Below are 14602 nucleotides of genomic sequence, written 5' to 3'. Positions count from 1 at the left end.
TCTACAGGTAAAGATCTCTAGAAAGAGACAATTCAGGCAGAGTCAATGTCAGGACTAAGAGGAGTGGAAAGGTAAGGGGCTCAGTGGGCAGGAAAGTGGTTTAAGTGTCAGTACAGAGGACACTCAGGGTAACAATGTGAAACAGTAATATCTTGTTTGGTTTGGAGGCTGTACTTGCTGCCTGTAGAAAGCATGGGAAATCCAGGTAAGATCCTGGTTCCCCAGCCTGCCTGCATGTGAAGGTGTTACCCTAGACTGCTGCTGGGGTCATTCACCTTGGACTAGGAGGAAATGCAGGTGTAATCAAGACCAGAAGATCAAAGACGCAGAGCATGGGATTGACAATTAAGTTTTCACCATACTTTGGATTGCTGAGCATCAGTTGTCATATAAATTGGAAGTGGCAGAAAATGAGAAAGACAGGCAGAAGCATTCTCTGCATAGTCTTGCCTATACCTTTCCCAAGGTGGTTCTATTAGCATCCTTCAAACCCTGAGGACCTCGGGCAAGTGTTCAAGCCACTGTCCAAACCACTGCTGGCAGAGACAAGCAGACCAAGAATATGAGAAACTCCTTTCTAGACAAATTCATGCTTCTACTCTGCCATTTAGTCCAGATGTAATAGCATCAGGGTAATCAAGTCTCACATGACTACAATTTAATCACCTTCCCTAAATTTACTGTAAGTAATTAAAACTAAATGACCTGAAAATAATGGGAAAAAAGATCATATGGGATGCAAGATATCTGATCATATCACAAAGAGCTAATCTGCAGGGCTGGGTAGTCTCTAATGGCCTTCCAAGTCATTAACCCCAGGTGGGCTACCTAGAGCTTCACTTAAACTTTTTTTTACAATAGCTGGAAAAACAGCAGCAGCCACCATCTACACCTTTACTGTTTCCCCAGCTAGATGCCTTATCAGGCTATCTGAGATTATACCTCCACCCAATATGACTCTGGGATATTATGCTAGGTCTTTCTATGAATTTCTCTCATATAAATAAACTGGAGTTCCTTGGAAGCCTTAGTTTCCTTACCAAGTTTATTTACATCAATTCAGGACACTAACAGTGGGCTTTAAACAGCTGCTCCTTTGTCTGCCCATCCACAGGGATAGAGGGAGAGGTTACCAATTAAAGCAAACAAGAAAGTTATAGCACTCTCTTCGTTGGAAGGTCTGAGGTAAGATGAGACAGAGAGTAGAAGTTATAAAGCCTCATGAGCTACTCTAGAACTAAGTGATAAAATGGACAAATACAAGTGTAGTTCTGGTTTTCAAGAGAATGGTGACATCTTCAGTCTTATGCAGGAATCTGGAGTGGGACATGGAGTAGCACAGGTACAATAAGAAAAAAGTCTGGACTGACACTGCCATTTATTCCTTGTAAAAATGCAGAAATTGAGCTGGATGATTTCTAAGACCCCATTTCATTCTAACATTCCAGGACCCAGTGTTGGAGCTAGATGATGAAAAACATGAGAAACCTTGAAGTTGAAACTTCATTCTAAAACTGAATCAAGAAGCAATAGATAACTTGAACAGACCAATCACTAGAAATGAAATAGAACTTGTAATAAAAAAAAACTCCCAACAGACAAAAGTCCAGGACCAGATGGTTTCACTGCACAATCTTACCAAACGTACAAAGAGGCACATATACTGATCCTTCTCAAATTCTTCCAAAGGATTGAAACTTCATTCTAAAGATAATGGAATGGATTCTTCAAAAGTTTTTGAACAGAACAGGGATATGATCAGATATTCTTTCAGACAACACAGGGAACATGCCACCTCTGTGAAGTGAGATAAAGTAATGAAGAAGATGATGGTGATAGCAGCTAACATTCTTTGTGACAAGCACTGTTTTCACTGCTTTATGTCTACTAATTCATTTAGTATTCCTAGTAAACTTCTGAGGCAATTGGGTTTTTATTCTATTTTATTGTGAGAAAATTTAGCTCAAGGACGTAAAACCAATCCCCTAAGTGACTAATAAGTGAGAGACCCAGTATTCAATCTGGCAGTCTGATCCCAAAGTTCATGCTCTACTCCATAAAAACAATGCTGAAAGGGTGGATTTGGCAGAAAAAGAAAAATGGAGACAGGAAAGTATGTCAGAGAACACAGCTCAATGATTCAGGAAGAGGTCTCTGGGTCTGACCTCTTTTCCTAACCTCTACTCAGAAACTGGGGTCTTCCCTAGTAGCTCAGTGGTAAAGAACCTGCCTGATAATACATGAGAAGTGGGTTCGGTACTTGGGTTGGGAAAATCCCTTGGAGAAGGAAATGGCAACCCATTCTAGTATTCTTGCCTGGAGAATTCCATGGACAGAGGAGTCTGGTGGTATATATAGCCCATGGGGTCGCAAAAGAGTCATACACAACTTAGGGACCAAACAACAACAATCACTACTTAATTTTTCAGTTTTAAACATTGTCAAGAGGCTTTGCATAATGGAAGATGAAGGTTTAGCTCTCTTTTCGTCCTGCCACTGCTTCCTTTCTCCCTTCCTACCTTTCATCCTTTCAATGTAGTTAGAGCATAATTTTGGTTAATGATCAGTGTTTATTTATTCATTTTTAAAAAATTATTTTAACAATTTTCTTTCCTTTTGGCTGTCCTGGGTCCTCACTGTTGCTTGGGCTTTTCTCTAGTTGTGGTGCACAGGCTTCTCATTGTGGTGGCTTCTCTTGCAGAGCACAGGCTCTAGGCATGCAGGCTGCAGCAGTTGTGGCTCCCAGGCTCTGGAGCATAGACTCAATACTTGTGGCCCATGAGCTTAGTTGTTTTGCCACATGTGGTATCTTCTTGGATCAGGGATCGAACCTGTGTCTCCTGTGTTGGTAGGCAGATTTCTTCACCACTGAGCCACCAGGGCAAACTGAGCCACCATAGCAAACTTTGATGCCTTTTCCTTTATTGTACAACTTTTTTTAAAAACAGAGTTAATATCTGTTTTGTTTTAATTCAAACCTAAATTTTTAGCCAATTATCTAAATTTTTCAAGATGTTTATATGTATTTATCAGTTTCATCTTCCTGTATAAGTGTATCCTGGATTCCACTCTGGACTAATTGTTGCCTTTATGCTTCATGCATAGCAGTCATCCTTGGATGTGCCTTCACTATCTCCCCATGGATTCTTTTCAATGTTTATTTATTTTTGGCTGTGTTGGGTCTTAGTTGCCCCGAGGCATATGGGATCTTAGTTTCCCAACCAGGGACTGAATCCGTGTCCCCTGCATTGGAAGGTGGGTTCTTAACCACTGAACCACCAGGGAAGTCCCCATATCCCACAGTTCTTTTTGTCTTTTTCTGAGTGAGATTCTCTTGTTTCTCATCAGTCTCCTTTTGGTTTACTTTTCATTTTGGTGGGACATACCTTTTCATGTCTGAAAATGTCTCTATTCTACTGTCACATTTGACTAACACTCAGCTTGAGTACAGAATTCTAGGTTGAAATTAATTTTCCTTCAGATTTTTGAAGGCATTGTTCTATTACCTTCAAGTTTTCATTGTTGCTACTGGTAATAAGTCTAAAACCATTCTAGTTGCTGATTAGTTGTTTATGACCTATTATTTCTCTTTGTAAGTTGGTAGCATGCTTTGTATCCAATGTTCTGAAGTTTTACAATGATGTGGGCTTATTTTTACCATTGGGCTGGCCCCTTAGTAGGCCCTTTCATTCTATAGATTCATATTTTTCAGTTTTAGGACATTTTCTTATATTATTTCTTAAATAATTTCCTTCTCTGATTTATCAACTCTCTTTTTATGGAACTCCTATTCAGATGTTAGACATCCTGGACTTTCTTACTTTCTATCATTTCTTTTATATGCTCCATCTTTTTATCTTTTTCTTCTACTTTTTGCTGCTGCTGCTAAGTCACTTCAGTCGTGTCCGACTCTGTGAGATCCCATAGATGGAAGCCAACCAGGCTCCCCCATCCCTGGGATTCTCCAGGCAAGAGTACTGGAGTGGGTTGCCATTTCCTTCTCCAATGCATTAAAGTGAAAAGTGCAAGTGAAGTCGCTCAGCCATGTCCGACTCTTAGCGACCCCATGGACTACAGCCTACCAGGCTCCGCCGCCCATGGGATTTTCCAGGCAAGAGTACTGGAGTGGGGTGCCATTGCCTTCTCCTACTTTTTGGGAAATTTCAAATTTATCTTCCTATTTTTTTTTACTGAGGTCTTCCCTCTTTGTTACCATATTTCAATTTTCTTAAGAGTTTCTTTTTTGTTCTTTGAAATGAAAGGTTGTCTGAAAGCATCTTTCTCTCTCTGAAGAGTCTCTGTCTCTTTTTAAGTTGCTTTTTTCTCTGTTTGATTTGGTCTCTATCTTTCATGATAGAGGCTTTCTTTAGATCTCTGGTAATCTTTGATTATCTCCTCATATTTAGGAAAGGATTTTAAAACAGTACACGAATGGAATCTGTCATCCATAATTTTAACTATAGGGTGATTTGACTGGGCTGTTAGAAATGTCTTATGTAAATAAATTCAGGTTCTTCTTCTTGGGCTGGTCAGATTCTCCAGAAAAGATTCTTCCAAACTCCCAACAGAAAACTCAGGCCTCTTCACCAGGGTTCTGGGAATTGTCAGGATGTAGGCTTGGGGGAGGACATATTACAGTACTTTTCCTTTTCACCCTGTCTCTATCGTCTTCCATCAGCCACTCTTTTTTTTTTAATTAATTAATTTTAATTGGAGGCTAATTACTTTACAAAATTGTGAGCAGCCACTCTTTCTAAAGAGCAAAGGCTTAACCTTTAGCTCTATCCCTATGTAGTACCTCTCCCCAAAATGTTCCGTTTAATTCCAAGGACAGTTGTGAGAGGTAGTTCAGCTTTTACTGGCCTTTATAATCTTTCTGTTGGAGAAGGGCATGGCAACCCTTTCCCGTATTCCTGCCTGGAGAATCTCATGGACAGAGGAGCCTGGTTGGCTAGAGTTCATAGGGTCATAAAGAGCTGGACACGACTGAAGCAACTTAGCACAGGCATACAGTCTTCCCCATCCTTCCCTCCTATCAGTTCCTGGACAGAGAAATCAACAGATGTCAGAGGTAGAATCAATCTCAGGCTGACCTAGCCTACTGGCTTTTTTTTTTGGCCAAGCTGAGTGGCTTGCAGGATCTTAGTTCCGTGACCAGAGACCGAACCCCGGCCCTGGCAGTGAAAATGCAGAGTCCTAACCACTGGACTGCCGGGGAATTCTCTCACCTAGTGGTTTTAGACACAACTCCAGGGCAGTCCAATGGTTAAGACTCTGCCTTCCAATGGAGGGAGTGAGGGTTTGATCCCTGGTTGGGAAACTAAGATCCCACATGTCATGGGGGTGTGGTCAAGATTTGGGGCTTCCCTGGTAGCTCAGATGGTAAAGAATCTGCCTGCAATGCAGGAGACCAGAGTTCGATCCCTGGGTTGGGAAGATCCCCTGGAAAAGGAAATGGCAACCCGCTCCAGTATTCTTGCCTGGAAAATCCCAAGGACAGAGAAGCCTAGCAGGTTACAACTCATGGGGTTGCAAAGAGTAGTTTTTAAAATTTGTTTTATAGATCAGTTTTCACCTTCCATAGGAAGGACAAGTGCCCCTCCCCCACTGTATTCCAAACAACAGTGCCTTTACCAGTTTTAAACAATGAGTTTCTGCTTAATATTTATCTTAAGAAAAAGTTTCCTTTCTAAAAAGTCTGGAAACCATTGGTAATATCCTTCTTCTCTTCCACCACTAACTTTGCATTTTATACAAGGTAAAAAACCTGAGGTCCATACAGAAGAAGAATTTTATTAAGCATCATTTAAGTCTTACTCCAAGTTCAGGTTGTTCATAAACCAAGATTTTAGGGCATTCCAAAGCATCTTAAAATGGGAAAAGATTCTTTATAACTAGTAACAGAGAGAAGCTTTCCTTTGAAAATGGAACGTGTCTTATATGTCCACTCCTTGCAGGCCTCTGCTTTCTGTGGGACACTGAGAGCGGGGCAGGTGACTCTTAGACATTGGTGCAGTGTCATTCCAGCCCTGCTACGGGCTCACTACTGTGGTCATCCCATCAAGCAGGATACTAAAGCAAGAAAAGGCAGCTTATCTCAGGACTCCAATTGTCATGAGAAAAATGCTAGAAATGCTTTCTGAGACTATGTTATTTTTGGCATTGAAACCAAGGCCTAGGAACTATTCCTTCCTTTCCCCTATCTTCCCCTACCGAAGCTGATCACCTCCCTAGGCTAGGGTGGCCTCCAAAGCCTCCCAGGGACACCAGGGGCCTTGCCTCAAGGGGTACAAGGGGAGACATACCCTTCCTCCACGGTAACTGAGTTCATGAGAAGGCAATTGGTGACAGTCACTCTATCTCTTATGACACAGGATGAACCAATGACCGAATGCTTAACGGATGACTTCTCTCCAACCTGTGTATCTGGCCCAATGAGGCTGTCAGCTCCAACCTGTAAAAGGCAAATAAAAATATAAAATATAATACCTTGTCCCTTCATCTCAACCAACTGCAAACCAACCCTCCAGATTCCTTGAGCTGGGGTCTAGTGAGATCTTTTCCTAGAGACACTTCAGCAAGAGGGATCATCACCAGTATTTCTCAGGGCCACAAGGTCCCATAATATCTCTGAGACCAACTCAGACTTACATACTCATGCACTTGTGTATACCGAGGTGCTCTGCTGAAGGCAGTGCTCAAGTCAGGGTAAGAAGAGGGACAGAAATGGAAAGATCCTGTGTCTGAGTTCAAAGGCTATAACGAACCTTCCTTATAGGGTTTGTGTGGCTGGGCTCAGCACCTGTCCAGGCAGTCTGCTTGAGAGCCTGGACTGGAAGGTAAGATTTTATAACCAGAACCCAGTTTGGGACTTCCCTGGGGCCAGTGATGTTCAGGGCTTGACACCCCAAACCAGCTTCTCAAGGACAAGCCTCAGTGTACCCAGACGGTGCCCCATACCTGCTCTGCCCAAGCCAGCACTTACCATGTGTTTGCTGACAATCTGGGCTGATGAGTGAATCAGTGATTCTTCTGGACAGATTAAAGGTAGCAATTTGGACACCTTGAAGAAAGAGATTTGGTCACTAAAGTAAGACCAGAAAACACCTGAAAGCATGTTAAGTATAACCCCGTGTTCAGTTAAGAGATGTGGGGAATTTTTAGCCACTGCCTCCTGTCTGGATGAGGCAGGCTAATGTATTTCCCCCAAGACAAGGATCATTTATGCAATAGCTTCTATACAGTCTCATCCTCAGTTTCCTAGCTGAGAGCCTCCTCCCTGAAGTACTGCTATGTCCCTCAACCGGGAGGCTGAGACAAGCCTTTGCGATAGCCGGGCAGCATTTGGGAGAGGAGGTCTAAAGAGAGCAAGGGGAACCCTGAGGCCTAATCACAGTCACCCTAGGTTCCTGTTCACCTCCTGGACCACAGCGACCATGCAGGAGGGGAGGATGGGAGTAATGATACATAACTCCACAATCAGGACACACCCTAAGGAGGCATCCATGTTCTTAACCAACCAAAATAAAATGCCTAAGGGGACATTCACACTATTCTCTTTCCAGTATGAGAAAACTGAAAATGTTATGGGTGTGGAGTGTTTTAGCTCTGGACCCATTAAGGCAGAGATAGTGTATCTGTGATTCTCAGTGTGGACAGAATGCTGGTCAGAGCACTGTGTGTGGTAGACACTCTAACTGAGGGAGGCCTGGCCAGACTGGCTATACTGGTGATGTGAAGGCTAATCCCTCTGTCCCTATCCCTGGGATCTCCTCTGTTATACTTCAGCCAATGCCATTCAGGCCTGTCTGACGCACAGCCCCCGCTGACACGCCAGAGGATACTTCTCTGGCCTCAGGGTATCCATCAACTTGCTTTCAGACCAGCCAGCCAGACTCTAGTCCTAGAACTGAATAAGGAGAACTAAAAGTTAAATTAAGGAAGCCTTCTATATACCTCTAATGCTACACAGGGGCAACTTTCCCCAGGACTGCCCTGGGTAAACATGGGACTAGCTGGGACTTCTCATAAACCCTGTGGCTTGGATTCCCTTGACTATAACCAATTTAGTTTGAGGCTAGCTTGAGGTCTGTGTCTGAGACTGTTACTACCACATGGTGTGGGTCCTAAAGATTCTTGAGTCGGGTTTTCTTCAGGGATTCAATTCCAATTCCAGTTTTCCCCTCCTCCTGTCCCTGCTACACAATAAAGAGCTCTTGCACAAAAGCTGCCTCCTTATTGTTCTGCCTCTTCACCCTCGCCTTAAATAAAACCTGGCGGGCCTTAAGGGCACTGCTTCCCCTTCAATAGAATCTACTCATTCTCCACACTTCACAAACCTCAGGGTTAAAAGGATGGGTTAGCAAGACTCTGCATGCTCTAATGCTGTTCTCCAGATTTCTCTCACATAGGCATTCCTTCCTTGATGCTTTGCCATCTGGGTACTCTATACTCTGCTCCTTCACCTTCTAAGGAAAGCCTCCCCTGTGTGCCTGGTTACCTCCCCCGTGTGCCTGGTTACACAGTATTTATCTGCTTGTTTATGAAGTGTTATGGATATCCCCATGCTGAGCAGAATATGAGAAATCTGTTGAACCCAGAGGCCAGAAGTTAAGCCTTCCTGGAGGTCTTGGCCTTTCTTTGGAGCCACAGCGGCTCTGCCTCTGCACCATGCCCCTCACACCCCCTTTTGCTGTACTTGGGTACCCCTATGGTGTCTCCTGACACACCAGGTTTTGCTCAACCTTAGGAATGAGGGATTCTGTGCAAATTACTGTGCACCTAATGAAGAAATAAGACAAAAGGCTCCAGTCTGTTCCTGGGAGACGAATCCCCATGATTTCTCTTCTGAACTCATCCTCTCACCTGTCTGTTGGCTTCCATGTAGAGTCCTAGGGTGCTTACTCGAGAGCAGAGCCCCTCTTTCATGATGTGGACATAGCAGCGCACCTGTGATCTGGACAAACCTTCCCAGCTGTCTCCTCGACAGGCGTTCCAACAGGTATCATAGGGAGCATGGGTCAGTGTATTGGCTTCTTTTATAAAGCTGTAAATATCTTCAGAACCAAAAACAAGCAAGTACATGAGACAGATAACAGAAAGGATATAGACTCAGTCAAGTTTTGAAAGAGGGTACAGCTTAAATCTCTTCCCCTGCAACTCAACCATGCAGCATGGACCCAGGGGAAATCCCACTAAAACCTGAAAGACTAAGTCAAAGATTAAAAGAGGCAATGTGCTTTCATGTACATTTGAAATATTATGACACAAAAATGTTTTAAAAAAAGGTCCTGTAAGCATGTATGACTGATGATCAAGGACTACTGGGGAAGATAAAATAGACTCTTGTACACCATGGAGAAACACAAGTGACTGTCCAGGCTTTAGTGCCTAGCCCTGTTGGCTTTGTGCTGCTAGCCTCTATTAGCACATCTGGTAGTTGTGCTGTGAGAGAAACAGCACAGGACCTGGGCCCCAATTTTTCAACTCCTACAACAGTCATTTGAAATCTTTTATTTTATGATAAAGAAAACTGGGGCTCAAAAGACTGAAAAATCTGCCTTAGGTCACAGAACTAATAAAAGGTAGAGTCAGATTTCAAACCCAGGTCTGAGATGCTAAGCCCTGATATCTTAACCATCATGCTATACTGTCTCGATTTACTCCTTTGATAAACACATTTTTTGGGAACATCTACTATGAGTCCAGGACTGGGCCAGGGACTAGGCAAGAATATGAGAGCAAAGACTGACCTCATCCCTATATCCTTGAAAGGAGAAAGTCTGTTGGCTCTGGTTGGACTGTCATTATACAGCCCTTCACCTTTCTTCCCTTGATAGGAGAGGGTGAGTTTAGTCAGGAGTGGGGCTTTCCAGAGTCTAGAGAACAGGAGAACTGAGAAATGGTGGGCAGAGTGCAAAGTCAAAAGGGTCTAGAGACGAACATGGCCAAACCAGGCCTATTAACCAGAGAACAGACCCGAGGTATGGTTAGCCTGTCCCTGAAGAGCATAGGGACAAGAATCTGCTTGAGTAAGCCTGCCCAGAGCTCAGGGAGTGGTGTAAGCTAACCTGGCCTGCCTCTTGGCTGGATGAGAACCTGATGCCTTGAGACAGGCATCTTGGGATGGGCTAAGTTGTCCAGCCACTCTTTCCACAAGTGTCACTACCCGTACTGCACCAATTCAAGCACTGACCTAAGGATTTCAGCTCCTTTTTCTTTAGATCCTCCTCTTTTTCTTCTTGTCCTTGTTGTGATGAAGCTGAGGAAAACTGCTTTCTTACTAGGTATGGAATCAGTTCACTCCGGATGGAAGTGATTGACCTAGGAAGAAAGAGTAGCCAAATATCAGAAATCTGATGGTCTGGATTCAATTAGAATAAAAAACTGTGCATCCAAGGAAAAGCCAAATTCCTTCCTGTCATGCCACCTTGGGACTGAAAGAGATCAGAAATGGCAAGGGCTTGGCAGTTTTGGAGAAGCAGAGAATCTAAGTTTTCTCAGTTCAGGCTGGAGCTGGGCGAGCAGTGTGTTGAATCTGAGATGCCCTTCCCCTGATCTATGCAGAAAACAGTCTCTTACGATTCCTGTTTACAAAGTATGTGCCTGAATGTTTGTAGTGCGTGCATATGTCTTAACATGGTGTCTCGACTATTAACTGACAATAACTTATGAAAAGACAGAATGCTCTGGCCTTTTGAAAAAAAAAGTTGTTTCAAAATATTAAAATTTTTTCTACAAAGGTCTTGTATTTTCCATTAGATTAATCAGAGTATCTTAATTTTGGAGGGGTTAGTATTATAGATGGTGTCTTTTCAACAATTATTTTCTTCTTATTGGTTAAGAGAATCTCAATTTACTATATTTCAATCTTGGGGCCAATTGCCTTGATAAACAATCTTAATATTAATAATTTATTTGTAGAGTCTGACAATCATACCAACTATGTAAACAACAATTTTCCTTCTTCCTTTCTAATTCCTATTTTTCATTATCTTACCATATTGGCTAAGACTTTCAATACACTAATGCTGAACAGAAGCACTAACAGCAGTTCATCCTTACTTATTCTTGCTTTTAAAGGGAATTTTCCTTTTTTATCATTTAGACTAATGATTATTATAAGTTGTATCACCAAAGCCACCATTTATTGATTGTCCTCTATGTGTAGACATTGGGCTTTATACTTTATAGCTAATACTTGGCACATGTTATTGGTTTTGTATATACCCTTTATTAAGGAAGATCTCTCTTATTCCTAAATTTGCTAAAAGCTTTCATCAATGAATGGGTATTGAATTTTCTCTTTTTGCATCCATGGAGCTTATCATATTTTCTCCTCTTTTGTTCTGTTATAGTAATGGATTAAAAATTTATCTGATACTAGGACTATTGATACTTTTGAACTGTGGTGTTGGAGAAGACTCTTGACAGTCCCTTGGACTGCAAGGAGATCCAACCAGTCCATTCTAAAGGAGATCAGCCCTGGGTGTTCATTGGAAGGACTGATGCTGAAGGTGAAACTCCAATACTTTGGTCACCTCATGCGAAGAGTTGACTCATTGGAAAAGACTCTGATGCTGGGAGGGATTGGGGGCAGGAGGAGAAGGGGACGACAGAAGATGAGATGGCTGGATGGCATCACCAACTCGATGGACATGAGTCTGAGTAAACTCCGGGAACTGGTGATGGACAAGGAGGTCTGGCGTGCTGTGATTCATGGGGTCACAAAGAGTCAGACTCAACTGAGTGACTGAGCTGAACTGAACTGAGGACTTCCCTAGTGGTCCAGGGGTTAAGAATTCACCTGTCAATACAGGGGACACAAGTTCGATCCCTGGTCCAGGAGGATTCCACATGCCACAGAGCAACTAAGCCTGTGTGCCACAACTACTGAGCCCACGTCCTGCAACTACTGAGCCCACATGCTCTAGGGCTTGTGCTCCATAACCAGAGAAGCTACTGCAATGAGAAGCCCATGCACTGCAACTAGACAATAGCCCCTATTTGCCACAACTAGAGAAAGCCTGTGTGCAGCAACAAAGACCCAGTGCAGCGAATAAATAAATATTAAAATTTTTTTCTGATACTAACAAGTTGAATAACACTATTCAAAAACCATTTATACAATTTCTACTCTATACTCTCTTATAGTAGTAGAATTATGGATGATTCTTCTATTCTTAATGCAAATTAATCAAATCAAATAAATCAAATTTTATAATTTAAACCATTCTTTATGTTTCTTGTCTTTTATTTTCTCCTAGATTCTTCTCTTACGGATTCTACTACTCTCTTGGTTTGATTCCAGACTCTACAAATTTAAAATCCATTTTAATGACTAATCCATCCAAATCCATTCAGTGTTTCCCACACAGATTTCAGCCTCCATTCTACTGAAGAGTGGCCTCCCTCATATTAATAACAGTTGTACTCATTTACCAAGGCTACCAAAGAATTTCCACAACAAAATTAACTTCAATTTACTTTCATGAAATCAGATCAGTCTAGGACAGCACTTAGAGAAAGAAAATCAGACCAAAGCTCAATATGTAGAAAAACTTTTAGAAGACAAGAAATTTCCTATACTATTTTGTATCACTCAGATACAAGCAGTAAGCAACCCTGGCTAAGAGGCTTGGAACACTTCGATTTGGCCCCTCTGGGTCCCAGGAGGCATGGTGCTTCCCCATGGGTGCTGAACCAGGATGTTTGGTTTAAATGACCAGGAATCTGTAATGGGGAAAAACGACTTGATCCTTAGTACAGTGAGTATGCTTCTAATTTATACTTAGTAAAGGAACTGCAAGACTACCATATGATTTTTAATTTCCTCTCTCACACTGTGGACCTTTTAGAATTTTAAATCACTAATTACCTTAGAATTTAACAAGACTAGTAATCTGCCAGTAACTTTGCTAGACCTTGGAAATACACTTTTTTTTACTTCAAAAAATTCATAATCTAGTGGACAGTAACCTGAGTATGGATTTAAGGAAAAGAGTAGGAGATGAAGCTGCTTAAGGAGGCAATGGAGCCAGATCATGAAAGCTTTCTGTGGCAGTCTAGAAAGTTTGGACCGAGACAAGCCAGAGGTAGTTTTTAAGCAGGGAAGTGACATGATGAGTTTTATTTCTTAATGAGGTGATTCTGGTAGCAGTGAAAATAGGCTTGGAATAGGAGAATGAAAAGAGACCAGTTTCAAGACTCTGAAAGATGAGATAACATGGCCTGAGAGAGGGGTTAATGTATGAAAGCCCAGTAAATCTGACTGCTGCTTCATACTTCCCATCCCCTCTTCCAGCCCCCATTCAAAGAAGTTCTGCAGGCTGACACAGGACCACACAGATGGAGTGTAGGTAGGAAGGCAAGACAGAGGCGGAGGCTGAGGAGGGTAAGCAAAATTACAAACCCTGGAGCTACACAGTTCATGGTTTTTGTCATTTTTTAAGGATCAAGTCAAACACCTTTGAAAAATTCTGTGTAAGCTGGAAGCTCTTGTATTGAATTTCAATGTGATTTTTCTTCTGATCTTTTGATGAAGATTAAAAATTTCCATAAGAATACGAAGAATGAAACAACACTTATTCTTAGCTTTTTTCTCCCCTTTTAATACTCCAAGCCAGTGTGGGTAGCAAACGTTCCTTGGCCCCACTCTAGTGGAAAACAAGTCAGTTTCCTTTGAAGAAATGACAAAGCATGGACAGCTGGGGGATTTCAGAGCCATGATGTTTATATTATAGGCCAAACAGAACTGTCCCTGCAAGAGGCAAGCAAACAAGCCTTGGCACACAGCCTCTTTAGGCAGAACCCTTTAAGGAGATCAGACAAGGATTTGAGGAGAGGACCTGAAGCATTCCTGCCAGGTCCCACCTGCCTCTGCAGGCGCTCAGCAATCACGTCGATTCTCATAATGCAGTTGGCTTAGCATCATGATGGAGGACAAAATTATACTTCCTGCTTCCTAGTCAAACTAAAAGTAGCTCAAAGCTATACTAAGAAGTGGGAAATGCCACCATGAACCATTGTGAACATCCACTGGGGCTGAAGACCAGCAGCTGGATCCACTGCCCTGGGCCTTGGCAACCTCACTTTCTCCTTTTCGTCTTCTTTTTATAAAAAAATTTCATATTTATTTATTTGGGTGAGCTGGGCCTTAGTTGTGGCATGTGGGATCTAGTTTCCTAAACAGGGATCAAACCCAGGTCCCCTGAATTAAAAGCACAGAGTCTTTAGCCATTGGACTACCAGGGAAATCCCCTCTCCCTTCCCTCTTAGATAGTTTTCCCAGAAACACCTGCCTCATGTCATAAGCTCCTAAGAAATAAAAAAATCACAAAGGAGAACAAAAGATTTGACTCCTAGCTGCAAACAAGCAACTCCACAAAGTAAGATAAAATAATTGCTACAAATAGAACAAAAAATTAATATTCTTCACAGATAAATAGATTAAAATGTTTCAAAATATATAAAAATATTTAAAAAATAAGTATTAAAATAAGATGCAATTTCTCTCACAAATTAGCAGATTTAAAATAACTCACACATTAGTGATAAGGGTACTTCTCATACTTGTAAATTCATAAACTGGTAAAAATCTTTT

General features: G+C 42.0%; 1 protein-coding gene across 3 annotated transcripts in view; it reads right to left on the bottom strand.

The window, feature by feature from the left end:
• The window catches only part of EIF2B3 (eukaryotic translation initiation factor 2B subunit gamma), a 117160-nt gene that overhangs the window by 14072 nt on the left and 88486 nt on the right, over positions 1 to 14602 (bottom strand). For 2 of the 3 annotated variants that reach the window (XM_055586073.1, XM_055586074.1), the window contains 4 exons: positions 10196 to 10323; positions 8866 to 9056; positions 6986 to 7063; positions 6306 to 6454 (listed from right to left, as the gene is read on the bottom strand). In XM_055586073.1, the coding sequence (XP_055442048.1) occupies positions 6306 to 6454; positions 6986 to 7063; positions 8866 to 9056; positions 10196 to 10323 (546 nt within the window). Of the gene's footprint in view, positions 1 to 5774; positions 6073 to 6305; positions 6455 to 6985; positions 7064 to 8865; positions 9057 to 10195; positions 10324 to 14602 lie in introns of those variants that run through there. The other variant, XM_055586075.1, reaches the window with a different exon arrangement.

The sequence above is a fragment of the Bubalus kerabau genome, chromosome 6, assembly GCF_029407905.1.
Source record: "Bubalus kerabau isolate K-KA32 ecotype Philippines breed swamp buffalo chromosome 6, PCC_UOA_SB_1v2, whole genome shotgun sequence".
Taxonomy (NCBI): Eukaryota; Metazoa; Chordata; class Mammalia; order Artiodactyla; family Bovidae; genus Bubalus; species Bubalus kerabau.
Note: the sequence above shows the minus strand (reverse complement) of the source record. Positions and strands in the feature narration are given on the sequence as shown.